This window comes from Camelus ferus, chromosome 6 (genome assembly GCF_009834535.1).
Source record: "Camelus ferus isolate YT-003-E chromosome 6, BCGSAC_Cfer_1.0, whole genome shotgun sequence".
In the NCBI taxonomy this organism is placed as follows: Eukaryota; Metazoa; Chordata; class Mammalia; order Artiodactyla; family Camelidae; genus Camelus; species Camelus ferus.
Window position 1 is genome coordinate 4630684 of NC_045701.1, and position 19285 is coordinate 4649968.

A 19285-nucleotide genomic window follows, 5' to 3' on the forward strand; every position below is an offset into this window, starting at 1 on the left:
TAAGGAACCTCCATACTGTTCTCCCTAGTGGCTACACCAATTTACATTCCCACCAACAGTGTTGGAAGGCTCCTTTTTCTCCACACCCTCTCCAGCTTTTATTATTTGTTGACTTTTTAATGATAGTCCTTCTGACTGGTGGGAGGTGATAACCTCATGGTAGTTTTAATTTGCATTTTTCTAATAATTAGCAAAATTGAGCATCTTTTCACGTACCTCTTGGCCATCTGAATGTCTTCTTTGGAGAAATGTCTGTTGAGGTCTTCTGCCCATTTTTTGATTTTTTAAAAATATATATTAAGCTATATAAGCTGTTTATATATTTTGGAAATTAATCCCTTGTCAGTAGCATCATTTGCAATTTTTTCTCCCTTTCCATATGTTGTCTTTTTGTTTTGTTTGTGATCTCCTTTGCTGTGCAAAAGCTTTTAAGTTTAATTAGGTCCCATTTGTTTGTTTTTGTTTTTATTTCCATTACTCCAGGGGATGGATCCAAAAAAATATTGCTGCAATTTATGTCAAAGAGTGTTCTGCCTATGTTTCCCCCCTGGAGTTTTAGAGTATCTCCTCTTACATTCAGGTATTTAATCCATTTGAGTTTATTTTTGTATTTGGTATTAGGGAATGTTTTAATTTCATTCTTTTGCATGTAGTCCAGTTTTCCCAGTAACACTTCTTGAAAAGATTGTCTCTTCTCCATTGTATATTCTTGCCTCCTTTGTTGTAGATTAATGGACCATAAATGTGTGGGTTTATTTCTGGGCTTTCTATCCTGTTCCATTGATCTATGTGTCTGTTTATGTGACCGTTTGGATTATTGTAGCTTTGTAGTGTAGCCTGAAGTCAGGGAGCATGATTCCTCCAGCTCTATTCTTTTTCAAGATTGTTTTGACTATTCAGGGTCTTTCCATACAAATTTTTAAATTTTTTGTTCTAGTTCTGTGAAAAATGTCATGGGTAATTTGATAGGATTGTATTGAATCTGTAGATTGCCTTGGGTAGTACTGTCATTTTAACAATATTAATTCTTCCAGTCCAAGAACATGGTATATCTTTGCATTTGTTTGTGTCGTCTTTAATTTCTTTCATCAGCATCTTATAGTTTTCAGAGTATAGGTCTTTTGCCTCCTTGGGCAGATTTATTACTAGGTTCTTGTTTTTTTTTTTTTTTTTTTTTTTTTTTTTTTGATGTGATAGTAAATGGGATTGTTTCCTTAACTTCTCTTCCTGATATTTCATTGTTAGTGTATAGAAATGCAGCAGATTTCTGTATATTAATTTTGTATCCAGCAACTTGAACAGATTCATTGATGAGCTCTAATAATTTTCTGATAGTGTCTTTAGGATTTTCCATGTATAATATCATGTTATCTATAGACAATGACAGTTTCACTTCTTCTTTTCCAGCTTGAATTCCTTTTATTTCTTTTTCTTCTCTGATTACTTTGGCTAGGACTTCCAGAACTATGTTGAATTAAAGTGGTGAGAGTGGGCATCCTTGTCTTGTTCCTTAACTTAGGGGGAATGCTTTCAACTTTTCACCATTAGCTGTGGGTTTGTCACATATGGCCTTTATTATGTTGAGGTATGTTTCCTTTTTGCCCACTTTCTGAAGAGTTTTTTTTATCATAAATGGATGTTGAATTTTATCAAAAGCTTTTTCTCCATCTATTGAGATGACCATATGGTTTTTTTTCTTCAGTTTGTTAATGTGGTGTATCGCATTGATTGATTTACAGACACCGAAAAATCTTTGCATCCCTGGAATAAACCCCACTTGATCACAGTGTATGATCCTTTTAATGTATTGTTGGAATAGGTTTGCTGGTATTTAGTTGAGGATTCTTAAAGCATCTGTATTTATCAGTGATATTGGCCTGTGATTTTCCTTTTTTGTGGTGTCTTTGTCTGGTTTTGATATCAGGGTGATGGTGGCCTCATAGAATCAGTTTGGAAGTGTTCCTTCCTCTGCAGTTTTTTGAAATAGTTTCAGAATGATAAGTGTTAATTCTTCTTGAAATGTTTGGTAAAATTCATCTGTGAAGCCATCTGGTCCTAGACTTTTGTTTATTGGGAGTTTTTAAGTTAATGATTCAATTTCTCTAGTGGTAATTGGTCTGTTCATATTTTCTAATTCTTCCTGGTTCAGTCTGGGGAGATTGTACCTTTCTAAGATTTTTATCAGTTTCTTCTAGGTTGTACATTTTATTGGTGTATAGTTGCTCACAGTAGTCTCTTATGATCCTTTGTATTTCTGTGGTGTTGGTTGTAACTTCTACTTTTCATTCCTGATTTTATTGGTTTGGGCCCTCTCCTTTTTTTCCTTGATGAGTCTGGGTAAAGGTTTATCAATTTTGTTTATCTTTTCAAAGAACCAGCTCTTAGTTTTATTAATCTTTTCTTTTTTTTTTTTAAGTTTCTATTTCATTTATTTCTGCTGATCTTTATGATTTCTTTCTTTCTACTAACTTTGGGTTTTGTGTGTTCTTCTTTCTTCAGCTGCTTAAGGTATAAGGTTAGGTTGTTTATTTGAGATTTTTCTTGTTTCATGAGGTAGGCTTTTATTGCTATAAACTTCCCTCTGAGAACTGCTTTTGCTGCATCCCATAGGTTTTAGATTGTTGTGTTTTCATTTTCATTTGTCTCTAGGTATTTTTTGATTTCCTCTTTGATTTCTTCAGTGATCCATTGGTTGTTTAGCTTCCATGTGTTTGTGGGGTTTTTTTGTAATTTTTTTCTTGTAGTTGATTTCTAGCCCTATAGTGTTGTGGTCAGGAAAAAATGCTTGATATGTTCAGTTTTCTTAAATTTACTGATGCTTGCTTTGTGGCCCAGCATGTGATCTATCCTGGAGAATATTCCATGTGCACTTGAAAAGAATATATGTTCTGCTGCTTTCCCAATACCCTCACTTTAGAATTTTTTAAAAACTATTTATTTAGCAGTCATTTTCTGTTTTAGTTTTTGAATTTCTTTTTTAAAAATTTATTTCGTTTTTAAAGCTCTTTTTGGGGATGGGGAGGTAATTAGGTTTAATTAATTAATTAATTATATTAAATGGAGGTAATGGAGATCGAACCCAGGACCTCATGCATGCTAAGCACACACTCTACCACTAAGCTATATCCTTCTCCCCTAAATTTCTGGTTTGAGTTTTTTATGTTCTCAAATGTTTGAGTGTGTTTAATTTTATTTGGATTTTTAGCATTTATTTTCTTACAATTTATTGTTATCAGGAAGATTTCCATCATTTGCTATATGTGGACTTTTCTTTCCTTCCTGTTTTTCTGCAGTAGTTCTCTGTGGATTTTTCTCTTGTTCATTTTTATGGTATGGGGTGTTTTATAATGTTTGTAATTTAATGACACTCTCTCTGTCTATATAGCAAAGTCCAAATGGATTTTTTTGTGTGATTTCTTTGTTTTGCTTGAGAGAAGCTTTGTTGTATCTCCAATTTTATGTTTCTTTTTTTCTTACACAACTCTTAATGTTCCCCCACCCACCCTTTTTCTCTTTTACCCTTCACCACCCAGTTGCCAAAGAATGCTTCTCTCTTCTTTTTTTGTCTTTTTTCTTTCCTCTGCATTTCAAGGAATGCTCATATAAATCACCTTTTAAATCATATAATCAACCTTTAAATTAAATGTACTTTGAAATCTTTTCCTTTTAGTGTGTGCTCTGATTTGCTTGGACACTTCATCAGTATTTTCAGATTTAGTGTGGATTTAATCTTTCTATTAGTTATTCCATATCCACCTTTAGGCCCCTTCACTATCCTTCCTCTTCTCTCTTTTGTATAGATTTTCTTAGTCTGCTTTTGCTTGCCACAAAGCCTTGTGGCTGGATGGAGGTGAGAGTGTGTGTACTGAGATTGGTGGTATTTCTCTCCCCCCACCCTACCTGGTTAATTTGCAGTTGGTTTTGTGTAGTATTTAGTTTTTCCGTGTCTTTTTTCTTACTGTTTGGGAAGAAATTTGAGGATATAGTTATGCAGCTGTCATTGTCTTCAGCTATTTTAGAAGTCCTGGATGAGTTAATAAATAATGGTGGCAAAATTAGGCATCCACCTGGAAATAATAAATTTAGAATCCAATTTTAAACAATGCAGAATTTATTAAAATTCCAGGTGAATCTAGAATCATTTAAATTCTGGTTGGATTAAAGACTCATGTGCAAAAGAATAAAAAAAACCTCAAGAAAATCTGAGTGAATGAATACCTGTACAACCTAGAATTCACATGTAAGGGCATGGAGGTGTTGGGGTGCTGTTTTAATGAAGAATGGAAAGCAAGAGCTGTAAAAGAAGTGTGTATATGCAAAAGGCAGATTTAGAAGAAATGTTTCTGGTGTTGAGGACAATGATAAAATACAAAAACCTTTTACATGTTGACAAGAAATATAACCCAATAGAAAAATATGTGACTAGAAGGACATGAATAAGTATTTCCCAGATGAGTATATTTAATTGACCAATATACATATGATATTCAGATTTATTAGTAGTCAGGGAGATTCGCATCAGAGCAACATTGTATTCCATTACAGCAATCAAATTAGCAGGATTAAAAAGAGCAAAATTACCTATGGCTTGCAGGGAAGGAGGTAAAAAAGATACTTTTATATTCTCTGCACACTGTTTAATACTTCACCAAATGAAGTGAGAGGAAGCTTGTTTTTTTCTCTTACCAAGTACATACTTTGCAAGTATCTAGTGGAGTTAAGTATAGTAATCATAAGCTTCAAAAGGGGAGTATCATCAGATTTTATATTTAGAATTTAACAGGGCTTATTTAGAAATAGGAAACTCCTTTTAATTAGTCTAGGATCTGTATCACTGGAGCTCTTTTTTTTTAAGATGTACCTGTGTCATGAAAATAAAATGCCCTTTAGTTTTTGAGGATCTTTCTCTACCACCACCTATTAAGACTGCCATTTTGGGGACTTGCTTGAAAGGCAGAAGTTAGTCCCAACTCCCCCCACAATATTTTATAATGAAAAATTTTAAAAATACAACAAGGTTTTAAAAATGACAGGCATGTATTGACCACTGAGATTCTGCCATTAATATTTTATTATACTTGTTTTTATCACATATCTAGTATGTATAAAGATGTATACACACATATCAGTGCATCTTATTACTTCAAAATAAATTATATATATCAGTATGCTTCTCCCTAAGTATACCTCAATATATTTATCAACTGAGTTCAATATGTATTAAGGTAAAATTTACATGCAATGAAATGTAGAAATCTTCAGTGTATATTCACCAAGTTTTGACAAATGTATAACCTTTGTAATCCAACATTACCATCACCTTAGGAAGTTCCATCATGCCCCTTCCCAGTCTATCCATGCCTCACCTTCTAGGAGCAATCACTATTTATCTCTAAGTCTTTTTATGGACATATGTTTTCTTCTGGGTGAAGCCTAGGAGAGGAATTGTTGGGTCATTGAGTAGGTATATGTTTAGTTTTGTAAGAAACTACCATCTTATATAACCACAGTACATTTATCAAAGCTAAAACACTAACATTGGTACATTACTGTTAACTGAAGTCCAGACTTTGTGTTTCATCAGTTTGAAATCAGTAATTGTGATACAAGATGGAAATTCAGAAACATTTTATGAATCATCCTCATAGGTTTTTGACTGCTTCTTCTTCTTCCTTTATAGAACTGATGGCTGAAGAGTAAATCAACATGGCAACTATGGTTCCACCAGTGAAACTGAAATGGCTTGAACACCTCAACAGCTCCTGGATTACAGAGGACAGTGAATCTATTGCTACAAGAGAGGGGGTTGCTGTTCTGTATTCTAAACTGGTCAGCAATAAGGAAGTAGTACCTTTGCCCCAACAAGTTTTGTGCCTCAAAGGACCACAGTTGCCAGACTTTGAACGTGAGTCTCTTTCAAGCGATGAACAGGACCACTATTTGGATGCCCTTCTTAGCAGTCAGCTAGCACTAGCGAAGATGGTATGTTCAGATTCCCCATTTGCTGGGGCACTTCGAAAACGACTGCTTGTACTCCAGCGTGTCTTTTATGCACTTTCTAATAAATACCACGACAAAGGCAAAGTGAAGCAGCAGCAGCATTCTCCGGAGAGCAGCTCTGGTTCAGCAGATGTCCATTCTGTTAGCGAACGTCCCCGGTCAAGCACTGATGCACTTATAGAAATGGGTGTTCGAACTGGTCTAAGTTTATTATTTGCACTTCTGAGACAAAGTTGGATGATGCCTGTGTTGGGACCTGGTCTCAGTCTTTGCAATGATGTTATTCATACTGCAATTGAAGTTGTCAGCTCTTTGCCACCATTATCTTTAGCAAATGAAAGCAAGATTCCTCCTATGGGCTTGGACTGCTTATCACAAGTAACAACATTTCTTAAAGGAGTAACTATTCCCAATTCTGGGGCAGACACTTTAGGTCGTAGATTAGCTTCTGAGTTGCTGCTTGGTTTAGCAGCTCAGCGAGGTTCTTTGCGGTATCTCCTTGAATGGATAGAAATGGCTTTGGGGGCTTCAGCAGTTGTAAATTCCATGGAGAAAAGCAAACTACTATCAAGCCAGGAAGGGATGATCAGCTTTGACTGCTTTATGACTATATTAATGCAGATGAGACGTTCTTTGGTACGTATTAAAATTATCTCGTTTAAAATTGCTATCTAACAATTTTGGGAAATGTTAACCTAGCTTTTAATGAATTGGTGGTAATAGCAAGTGATTTGGGGATTCTACTGGTGATTATTAGGTTAGTTAAATATTTTATATATTTTGAGTGAAAAAACTTTTATACATTTTTATACATGTTGATGTGAGTATGTAATTTAAAGACAGACTACTTTGTACAACGTTAAGACCACTGGATCAAGAGTCAGGATTGTATTTAAGGTTTTATGGCTTCCTGTGTGAACTTGGGAAATTCATCTAACTTCTCTGTGTTTTAGTAAACTCATATGTAAAATGACGGGCCTTGGCAAGTGAGTGCGGCGGTCTTTTGAAAGAAATCTCTAATTTCATTCTTCTCAATTTTTATTAAGCATTTACTATGTGCTAAATGTTATTCTAGGCCCTAGGGACACAGCAGAGAAATAGTTTCTGCCGCATGGAGCTAACAGCCTAAAAGGAGAATCAGACAATAAATATACATTTCAGGTAGTAAGAAGTTCTAAGAATTAGAATAAGAGAGAGAAAGGGAATGTAAAAGATAATAAGCTCAAGCAGAGACTGGGGAGGGCAGAGCTGTGCTATTTTTAGTTAATGTGGTCAAGGAAGGACTCTGAATTACGACATTCGGCCAGAGACCTGAATGAAGGAGAGTGATGAACTGAGCATAATAGATCTAGGGAAAGACTGTTTTGTTCCTGAAGAAACTTAATTGCTTGACTGTCATAAAGAAACTAGCTTTGGATACCATATTAAAGAATAAACAATAAAATAGAGTGTAGTATGATCAATTTCAAGAATTTCTGAGACCAAAATGTAATGCCTTTGTGAAAATCAAGAAAAAAAGTTTGAATAAATAATACAAATTTAGAATATAAGGATAGAAACACTTATAAATTGACTTAATTTCAGTTGCATTACATTGATCAACCTTTTTGGTGTCCTTTATTACTAAATATCAGTTAACAAATTCATTTAGTTTAAATAATTAAAAATGACACTTTTAAATTTTGTGTATATATTTCAAGACTTCCCTCCTCACCCTCCTAAACAGAGTGGGAGAGTGGGAAGCCCTTGGATTGACAGGACCGTTTCATAAAATAAAATAATACTGAATTTATTTTCAAAGTAGGGTATTTAAATTTTTACCTGGCTTACATTTTGTATTTGTGAACTGAATGGTAAATATTGAGTTATTTTTTTACGAGTAATTTTATTGTAAGTAAGTACTTGGAGATTTTAAATCATGAGATCAATGAAAATTTGAATTTCTTAATGTTAAATAAAACTTAGACAAGAAAAGCATGTGATGCTTTGTTTGGGATCTGAAATGTTGACAAGGGACCCATGATCTTTACCTGAAGTGGAAACCTAGAGCAAGAGATGCAATGGTCTAAGTGAAAAAGGGTTGAGATATGAAAGGCAGTTAGACCTCTTTGTGGTTTCCTATTCAATATTTAAACTTGTTCACTTTGCAGATCTGTTTTTCTCATTTTATTTTCCAAGTCTTAAGACTTTCTGGTAACATTCTCTAAATTTATACCATTTTCAAAAATGCGAGGCCATATAATGACCTAAAATAATATATTTATGGTCACATGTTAATATTTCTGTGAGAAGTTACTTAATTCTTCATTTTACAGTTTATTCATTTTGCACTGCCTTTGTTACAAAGAAGAGATGTTGTTATTGTGCAATCTAGTTATATGATTATACGTTTGCCCATGGTGTATTTTCTTCTTTTTAAAAAAAATTTGTTTATTTATTTATTTATTTATTATTTATTTATTTATTTATTTATTTAAATAGAGGTACTGGGGATTGAACCCAGGACCTTGTGCATGCTAAGCATGCACTCCACCACTGAGCTATTACCCTCCCCCCGGTGTATTTCCTTCTTAAACAAAATGCTAAATAGTCTGAATCTCAGGCCTCCTTCCCACCTTACCCTCTAAGGCCTTATCCTGCAGTGTTGTTCCTAATGGTAAGAGGGTGCCCCAGGAAACAAGATTGCTTTTCTCAGTATCTGCTCAGCCTCATTGTCTTTTAGCATGTTGGAAATACGTTTGTGTGCATATTTGGCTGTTAGTTTAAATTGGCCCAAGAGGCGTAAGAAATCTTTACAGTAAATACATTTACTACCTGTATAAAGTGTTTTAACCTTCATTTAATTAACCTGTAATAAACTATCCCATTCATTTTTTGGATTCTATTTACTGCTTCCTAATACCTGGAATAAGAGAGGAAGAGAGCTAACCTTTCTTGAGTGCCTACTACCTACCAGGTGCTTTTATAAGCACTGTCTCATTCAGTTACTTACCCTTATCTTAAGAATGGAGAAACTGTGGCAATTACCCTAAATTTACATATCTCTTTGGGAGAAGAACTGAAAGTGTAATGTGCACTCCTGATCAAGCACTGATGGGTCAGGCACTGTGTTAACTAATTCTTACAACCTCTAGTCTGTCTGCAAAGCCCATGTTTTTTCTGACTACTGTATGCAGCTTTTACCCTGTTTATGTTAAATTGACTTATTTTATTTACCATGAAGGCCTACCTTAAAGTAAATGTAAAGTATAAATTTATTTTATTGCTGGATTTCCAATTTTCTCTCCACCTGGCCTCTTTCATTTCTTAACAAAATGTCAAATACACCTAGTCAGAAGGAGCCTCCGTCCTTACCCTCCATGGCTGTGCCCTACATTATAACTTTCTTTTTGGACGAGGTACCCAAGATAGCTTTTCTCAGAATTCTGGATATATTCTGGGGAAGAATCTTGTGTGTTTGTTTGATTTAGTGTAGCTCTTCCAAAGTCATCACAGGCCAACATGAGATTGAATTTAATGTAATTTCAGATTGGTTTTAGGGGAAAGAAATGGTTATTTAATTGAATTTTATATTTATTATTCCTTTATGCACAGTAAGTGATGGATTCTGATGCTCTTGGTCTCCAGAACCCATATTTCTTAAATTTTACAGCGCTGAGAACTCATAAAATATCTAGAGCCTCTCCTGGTGCACTGGACCCCATCCTGACCTGATCCTTCCTGTCTTAAGTTTCTCTACTCATGAGCAACTGGCACAAAACTTATCCCCAAGCGAGAATGGAGAGAGACACATAACCATCAACTGAGTACTGGGCATAAGGCTTAATATCAATGAGTTCAGTCTGTAAATTTACTTCTGTGGTTCTTAACCTCTGCTACCCATGCACATAATAATTGTGTTTGAGTGCAAGCACACAAGATACTCATTAACTTACATTTAAAGAAAGAGTAGGGAAATTATGTCACTGTACTTCTCTGAATTCTAAAAAGAAAACTAAAAAAATAAACAGCAATAAACACACCATTGGCCTTTGATGCCATTAGGTGTTTACTGTGTGCCAGATTCTGTTAAGCTCTGGGTTAAAAAGATGAACAAGCTTTGAGGCATCCATGCCCTCAGCCAGCTCACAGTTTAAGAAAAGAGAGAGAGATGCGCAGAAATTCCAGTTAACAAGGATGAGCTGTAGTAGAGTTCTGGGCAGGGAGAGGGTGATGGGACACAGGAGGAGGGCTGGAGGGGAAGGGGCAGAAAATGCCTTATGGAGGAAGGACCTCTAAACTTAGTTGAAAAGTGAGAAGAGTTGGCCTGCAAACATGAGGTGTGTGAGTTGGGGAGCTGGAGAAGTTTTCAGGTGAGAGGATGACAACTCACAAAGTGACTGAGGTGTGGTAGAGCAAGCTCTTGGGGTGGAATGGGATGAGCTGATGCTGCCAGCCGGGGCAGGGCCTTGTCTCCCACGCTGTGGGGTTTTAAGCTTGATTCTGTAGGCAGTGAGGAGTCACTGAAGCAATTTTAAGTGGAGAAAAACCAGATAGCAAGAACATAAGGAAATGTACTCCAAGTCTTAGTATCCTTGTCTGATCATCTTAAAAGGATAGATGTGAAAAAAAAAAAGTGTTACATTATTTTCAATGGTAGGTAAATAAGAGGAAGGTAATTAAATGAAGACCTGTGAAACTATGCATTTATGTTATTTTAATTTCCACTTTATCTTTTGACCATTGAACTTTTTATGATATGTTAACAGTATATGAAGTTACACATTTAATGTGTTTTATTTCCCAAAATTTAATTTCTTTAAAAATGCCTAGGTATAGCCTTTTTCTATTATGCAGTATGTTTACAAAACACGTTAAGAATTCTATATAGAATGGGTAATAGAGATATCTTTAATCCTAATTGACTAAGGTTGGATTAGTCTCACTCTTTAACTATTGACTTTTTGGGGAGAACAGAAATCAATGACAGTCACTTCAGACAGTTTTTGAAGGTTGTGTTTGTTGTCGTTGGTGGTGGTGGTGGTGGTTTGGTATTTTAAAATTTAGCAAGAATTTATTAAAGACCCCCCTGTCTTTTTCCTTCTTTCTCAGTATACATGGTACAAAATAATAACAATTACTGCTACCAGTTTTGAGTTCTTACTATGTGTTAAGAACTATAAAACTAAGCATGTTTTATGCATGACTTCAATTATTCTTCCCAATAGTCCTAAATAACAGAGGCATTGGAATGAGGAAACTTATCCTTAAGGCACATTGCCAGTGATAGAGCATGGATTTAAACTCAGCTCTGTTTGTCACTGAAAACCTTGTGTTATTTTCAGCATTTTCCTTCCTACTGTAGAAAGGCATAAAAAAAGAGTCATGATGGCCCTGGTACCAGCTCTTAGGAAGGAATAGCAAGCTGTTATTTCTCGTCTGTTTTTGTTTGGTGATCCCTAGAGGTGGCCTCTAATAATGGAGCCACAGATGTTAATTGTGTTTTTCCCAGAAGTGCTACACAGCTGATTATGGAATTTGGAGAGGCTGTGCTTCAAAGTATTTGCTGGTATAGCCACGTTTTGTGTGTCTAGGGACTAGACAGTTTTGAACACTCAGCTTCTGATGACTCTGACACCTGCAAGTGGCTCTCCAAAGCCTTACTGTTTGAAGTGTGAGCCTCAGACAGCAGCGTTGGCATCACCTGGGAGCTTATTAGAAATCCAGAATCTCAGGCCCCCACCTGTATTTACTAAATTGGAATCTGCATTTTAACAAGATTTCCAGATAATTCATATACACATTAAAATTCAAGAAGTAGCACCTTAAACAATTACGGAGAAAAATTGATTTGGCAGCAGTAGCTTAGCACCTGATGAAGCAGCAGTAAATTAAATAATCAACATATTAATTTCATCACTTAGGAGTTACATTAATTAATTAAAGTAGTTTGAATTGATAAAAATCATATAATCTTAGAGCTGGATGGGATCTTACAGGGCCTCTAGGCCAACCTCCCTTCCACAGTAGAGGATATACTTCTCTATGGTATATTGGCCAGGTGATTATCTAGAATCTAATTATTTTTACAATATAATGTCCTTTGAAACAGAGCCACCAATGAAATTTCACAATTACAGGATTAATAAATAAGAGAAAGAACTTGACATTTGTGATGTAAAGATTTAAGAATATGGGAATTTCAAGGATCAGTGGAGATCAAGTTCACCCTCTGTTGGTTTTCCATGAGAGAATGGCTTCTGGTCATAGCCATTGGACCCTATTGTGGAGAGTAGACATTTAGTTCCAGAGAGGTGCTATACTGGGTACCATTTCCCAGCTGTACTGGGAAAAAGGTATTTTGTCGCTAATGTAGTCAGGTAGCTACATGAACTGACTTTTGAGGACCTTTGTTGTGCTGAACTAAGAAGGGAGGAACAGACATTCTGCTGCTCTGTGCAGGGTCATCACTTAAGCTTCTGGTGTTCTACTTGCCTGTATTCTTGGGAGCAGATGGGCAAGGCAGCCCCAGGAGAGTAGAATATTTGCTGGGACCCCATTTACTGGATATGGGCCACCCAAAGAGTGTGCAATTGGCAAAATTTCACCTCCTGGACTGTTTCTGAGACAAATCTTGTGGCCCTTAGAACAGAGTATAATTTAATAAGGTAATTAGTGGATTCGTACTTTACTGTTTTTCTTTATAGCTATGTCTTTTATAACACTTGCATGTAAAGTTGGTTCCATGACCTAATGTTAGGATTTGATCTTAATAAACATAATCATATAAACAGTTCCTCAGCTTTTTGTGGACCCTTTAAGTGATTTTTAATACATATGTCTCTCTTCTTCCCAAACTGTATCCCACGATGTCTTAATTATAGGGTTCATCTGCTGATCGGAGTCAGTGGAGGGAACCAACACGAACATCCGATGGCTTGTGCTCGCTCTATGAGGCAGCTTTATGTCTCTTTGAAGAGGTATGTAATAATCATGGCTTTTACATTAAAAATTTCTTTGTCTTAATGTGCTCTAGTATGTATTTATCCCTTAAAAATAACCCATTTAATCTCTGGAAAGGATGCAAAAGAAAGTGGCATCAGTAGTTGGTTACCTCTAGAAAGTGGAGCTGGAGTATCTCGCATCAAGGGTGGGAAGGAGGCATACTTTTCAGTGTATACCTTTTTATTCATTTTCAACTTTGTACAATTTGCATATGTTAATTAAAAATTTATTATTAAATAAAACAGAGAGAAAGACACACAAACACATGGCTTAATGAATTATTATAAAACAAGTACCCTTTTAATCTGTGTCCAGGAAAGAGAGAAAACTTTACTAGCAACTCTAGAAGTCCTTTCATGTCCTGATCACTATCCTTCTCCTTCCCTAAGTAACCACTATCCTGACTTTCAGAGTAGTCACTTTCTTGCATTTCTTTATAGTTATGTCACCCAGGTGTATATCCCTAGACACTATAGTTCAGTCTTGCCCGTTTAATAATGTATCTTTTAAATTTCTTAATCTGTAGGTTCCCCCTACATTTTTTTCTTTTCCTTCAACGTATTTGTTCAGGAACCTGGGACTTTTGGGCTGTAGAATTTCTCACCATCTGGATTTTGTTGATTGATTACTCATAATGTCATTCAGTGTGTTCTATGTTATTTCCCACATACTGGCAGATGGATCCAGAGACTTGAGGAGTTTCAGATTTGATCCCTTTGGCAATACTATACATGGTGTCTTGAGCTTCCATGTGGTTGTCTCTCTTGTTGTAGTATTAGCAGCCCTTTATTCTTAATGACCAGATCTATTAAATCATTGGTGGTCAGTTGCAAAATGATGATATTCTAATTATATCATTCCTCTTTCATTTATTAATTGTAGTGTTTTTATAAAGAGATGATTCCCTTACCGACTGTTTGGTTACTTTGCCACAACTCTTATAAGAAAAGCAAAATAAATGCTTGATTCTCCCTGTCTAATTTTAAAAAAAACTCCATTACTGATTTTTATTTACTAGTTTTCAGTTTAATGAATTGGTCTCCTGTCATCCTTCAAACTGAACCAGTTGATTTCATTTGAAAAATATTGTTATGAACTCATAGATTTAAACCTATTCAAGTTTCATTCCATTGAATTATTATCTGTAGTGAGGCTCATGTTGTTTTATCTTTGGTCAACAAGTCTTTCAGGGTAGTAGTCTCTTCAGACTGGTTCCCAAGTTACTTTGACATAGGCCTAATAATCTTTGATAGCTTCCTTGTTATCTGACACATCAAATTGTTCCAGACTCATATGGTACATTTCTTGATCTGAATTTGGGATCAGCTTGCTATTTCCCTATAAGCCCTGGTTTCTTTTAGTGGAAAATAGTATTTAAGGACCCCAGTCAGGGTACAGGTATTCATTGCTACTGGGTCGGTATTATTTTTCTAGGCTCTTACAGTGGATAGAGCTAGGAAGTGTGTGTGTACATAAAGCTAATATACCTCATGAGTTGATACTAATACTTTCAAATTCAGGGCTATAGAATTTTTACTTAACATTTTCTGTACTGCATTTATATCTCCTTTCTTCCAAATTAAGAATGCTGATTCTCAAGGATACAGGGATATAGAATTAGAGTATCCCATAATTATCTATTGTTTTAATCACATATTGTGCATGCGCACGCACACACACATACACACACAAACAGCAATCCTAAAATAAGACAAATAGGTATCACTGTATGATTACAGAAAATATTAACTTTTTATATATGCTTTCCCCATTTTTGTAGTTGTATTATATCTACATTCTTAGAGCATAGATACTCTGCTTTTTACTGTCATTTAGTATTATACAAATAACTGCATATTTAATGCTTACTTCCAATTTCTTTGTCAGTGTTTCTCTATTCTTTTTGATTGTCTGAAGCTCATTCTCTAGTAGATTCCACAATAAAGACTCATAAATAAGATTCTCTTAGTTCTTACCTCTTAATTGCTGTGCTCTTTATTCTTGAAAGTCTGTTTTGAGAATATAAAATTGTTGGCTCACATTTTCTTGTCTTATATTTTCTTGTCTTATATTTCTTAAATATATTCATCTGTTTTCTTCTGGCATAAGCCTTTGCTTCCAAAGTCTGAGGTTAATCTGATTTGCTTTCTTATTTATGGTCATGTGCTTGTTTTGCTGAGATATCCAAAGGATCTCTTTTCTTTAAAGATCAGTAATTTTGCTAGAATACATGATGTTATGCATTCTGGGTCAATATTGTCAGAGATGTGAGGATTTCAGTATATAGTTTCAAATCTTTTTTATTTCAGGGAGCTTTTCCTAAATTATTGTTCTTAGTATTAATTTTTCTCTTCATATTTGGTTCTCTTCTAGGACCCTTATTGTCTGTATGTTGGATCTTTGCGTAACTTTAGTAATTGTCACTTTTTCTTGAATACTCTTAAACTTTTTCATTTCTTAACAATTTTTTTCCTTTTTATCTTCTACTGCTCTTAAGGTATTATCTATTGTATTTATTTACTCTTGGATTCCTTCTAGTTTAGTCTTCATTTCTGAAATGATTTTTTCCTTTTGTTTCTAATTCTTCCTTGAGTCTGTTACCTCATTTTTGAGTGTTTCCATTTCAGATTTGCCTGTCTGAAACATATCTTGTTTCATTTTCTTAAACCCTTTAGCTTGCTTTGAAATAGATTACAGATCTGTTTTGTGGGCAGTTTCCTTCTGGCATGCTTTTATTACAGGGATGTTATTCTGCCTCTTTTCCCTTTTTTTTTCCTAATGATAACTTAGTATGACATTTGACCTTGATACTTTTCTGTTTCTTATGTTTATGAAAAATTTATTTTCCTGAACTTTTAGAATGGGATGAGATCAAGATAGCTTTTCTAAATCCATACACTCCCTTGCTCTTTTGTTTTTGTGTAGTGTTAAAAAAAAATATGGTGGTTTTCAGCATATTCTCCTCCCAAGCTTTTATCTTGACCTTCTGTCTTTCCTCTCTGTTGTCCCCATTCTGCTCAATTTTTATTCTATTCCCAGTAAGTTTCTCTACAGTGTGAGGGCTCTGCCCTGGAACGTAGTACTGGCTTGTCAGTTTCAAGAGCTCACAAGAGCTTGATTGCTCTAGGTTCTTTCAAACTTCTCATCATGGACCCTTTGTGGTTACCTGCTATCAGAAAGGGCAAAGGTCTTCCCAGTTGCAACTACTGTTCTTAGATTGGCTCACTCTTCTTTCTGGTGAGTACCTGATCGGGTGGTTTGGGTTTTTCTTGGTCTGAGATTTGTCAGACATTCTTTGGCTTCCTCCTGAACAGATGTTATTACCATGAAGATTCTGTGTTTGGTAGGGGTTTTTCCACACCTGCTTTTATTTTTGAGTTATTGGAGCTACGTTTGTCGCCTAGTTTTGTTGTAAATGTTAAGCATGAGTTTGGAGTTTTGCTTTCTATTTGCTCTGTGTAATGATTCACAGTGTTAAGAAAACTGTGTTGCTGCTACTATTGTCATCTTCCCAGAATTCTACCCACCCCCCAGTTGTTTTTAAAAAACACATTTCTAAGCCCTGTGAGTAGGTTTTTTGGCCTCTCTTCTCATTCTGTCTCTTTTTTTTTTCTTGTAGGAGTCGGGGAAGGTGGGCTATGATTTTTTTTAAGCCTTATTATAGTACAGTAGTTCCCCCCTTATCTTCAGAGGATACATTCCAAGACCCTCAGTGGATGCCTGAGACCGTGGATAGTACCAGACCCTATATATATCATGTTATTTCCTATACATACGTACCTGAGATAAAGTTTAATTTATAAATTAGGCGCAGGAAGAGAATATCCAGATTGCCAGCATCACTACCCTCGCACTTTGGGGCAATTATTAAGTAAAATAAGGGTTACTTGAACATAAGCACTGAGATACTGCAGCAGTCGAGCTGATAACCGACATAGCTACTAAGAGACTAATGGATGAGTAGTGTATGCAGTGTGGCTATGCTGGACAAAGGGATGATATTCAGAACAGTATGCAGTTTAAAACTTATGAATTGTTTATTTCTGCAATTTTCTATTTAATATTTTTGAACAGCAGTTGACTGCCGGTAACTGAAACAGCAAAAAATGAAACTGTAGATAAGAGGGACGGGGACTACTGTAATAGATTAGAGCTTTAAATAAAAAATATTACCTTGCTTGGCCCCATCATCCCTCTTTTGTCGGCAGCAGAATTTCAGATCTTTCACTAGGCAGCCTTTACTTACACATATTTTCTATGTCCTCAAGGCTGTCCTCATATTCACTGGAAAGTATTTGTCTGACAAATTGTGTTGCTTGGGGTACTATTTAAAGATTCTGACTAAAATTACTCTATCCCTTCCCATTTAATGATCTGATAATATAATATATTGACTTTTGAAGATTCTTCATTGTTTTACTTGATTCAGAGAAAAAACTAAAAGGAGGACAACAAATTGACAGCAGCTGTAGTCAGAGATAATACCTTACATTGTATGGGATTCATACAAGTCAATTAAAAATTCATTAAGTTCTAATAAATAAATGAGTGGAAGTTAGTGATAGGAAAATAGATGGAGAAACTTTAGTTCTGGTATTAATAAGAAAGTGTGAAGTTAAAAGACTGTGTTCCCCCCCCCCCCTTTACGTTTGCAAAACAAATTTGAAGCATAATACTTATTATTGGTATGGTTGCAGTGAGACTGGTACTCTCACATAGACCAGTTCATTGATTAGGGCAACTGTAATAACAACCCTGGGTCCTGTGCTTTTGGCAGGGTTTAGAGGAGGTGGGAGGGGAGAAGCCGGTTTTTATAAAGCATTATGAATGACAGTAGACTTTACCATTACATTCAACACAAATGGTAAATAAGCCATGATTTTTTATATAGCTATAATCTATATATACATATATAGACATATATATATGTGTGTGTAGGTGATGAGTTGCTCTGGACTTTTTTTTTTAGGACAGCCTTCATTTTACATATTGCTGATAATAAAATAATATTGTAACACCAGTTTTGAAAATGATCTAGTATAATATGTTTCAAGAATCATAAGATTGTTGTTATTTTTTTGGATATAGTAGTCCCATTTCTGAGGCTCTTCCCTAAGGAAAATAATTAAAAATGTAGTAAAAAGTATATTCCTAAAAATGGCTTATATAACAAATAAGTAGAAAGAATCTAAATGTCCTCTTAAAGGAAAATGATTAAGTAAATAGTGATTTTTACATTAGATGGAATATTAATGGGTTCAATCATGAAGATTAGGTAGACATAGAGAAAACTTTGCATGGCTCTTTTGTATCATCACTTTTTATGAATCCACTATGATAACTATGTTCAAGAACATGTATATACAAAACTCTGGAAGGACATGTGTAAAAAAAAGATAACATTTATTATATTAAGGTGATGGGATTTCAAAGGTGGTTTTTTTTCTGCTTTGTTTTTTAAGCTTTGTTTTTCTGTAATGCTGTTATATGCATTAATAAAATATTTAGTTGAAAAAGAATTGTCTCCTCTCCCCATTTTTGCCACTTTTAAAGTATTTTTTAGTGTTTTATTCTGTATGAACAAATAGTCTAGCCATTTTTGTTTGATGAGATGTGTTGTTCTTAGATTATTTGAACAATTGAGAGTTTTAGAAGGAAAGTCAACAATCATTTCAGAGAATATTTATAAAAATATATGCACTAAAAATGTCTTGTTGCATAATTCTTATTTTAATAGGTTTGCAGAATGGCCTCTGATTACTCAAGAACATGTGCTAGTCCAGATAGCATTCAGACTGGTGATGCCCCCATTGTCTCAGAGACCTGTGAGGTTTATGTCTGGGGGAGCAACAGCAGCCATCAGTTGGTAGAAGGCACACAGGAGAAAATATTACAACCCAAACTGGCTCCTAGTTTCTCTGATGCTCAGACTGTGAGTTTTCTGCATACTTTACAAATTGATAGATGACAAGGTTTCCTTTGAATAACCTTAAGAGTGTTTTTTTTTAGAAAAAATTTATTTTTAACTTTTTTGAGCTATATATACACCTGTGAAGCCACCACCACAATCAAGATACCTGATAACTTTTTTTAATGAGTGAATGTTCTTGCTTGTTTCTTATCTGTATTGTTGCTATACCAACTGCATCAGTTTTTTTCATTTTCATAGAAAAAATATTTTTAATCCTCCATTTCCATACAGTGTTTCCAAGTTTCCAAAAATTAAATTTGGATATGGAATTTTAAAAGAATTGTGAATGACAACAGACTTAACCATTATATTCAACACCAATGATGAGTA

At 35.0% G+C, this 19285-nt stretch overlaps 1 protein-coding gene across 10 annotated transcripts in view; it reads left to right on the forward strand.

Moving 5' to 3' along the window:
* HERC1 (HECT and RLD domain containing E3 ubiquitin protein ligase family member 1) overlaps window positions 1-19285 on the forward strand; it is a 174669-nt gene that overhangs the window by 33819 nt on the left and 121565 nt on the right. For all 10 annotated transcript variants that reach the window (XM_032480983.1, XM_032480982.1, XM_032480981.1 and 7 more), the window contains 3 exons: window positions 5681-6636; window positions 12864-12959; window positions 18722-18916. In XM_032480983.1, the coding sequence (XP_032336874.1) occupies window positions 5707-6636; window positions 12864-12959; window positions 18722-18916 (1221 nt within the window). In that variant the 5' untranslated portion in view covers window positions 5681-5706. The remainder of the gene's footprint in view (window positions 1-5680; window positions 6637-12863; window positions 12960-18721; window positions 18917-19285) is intronic.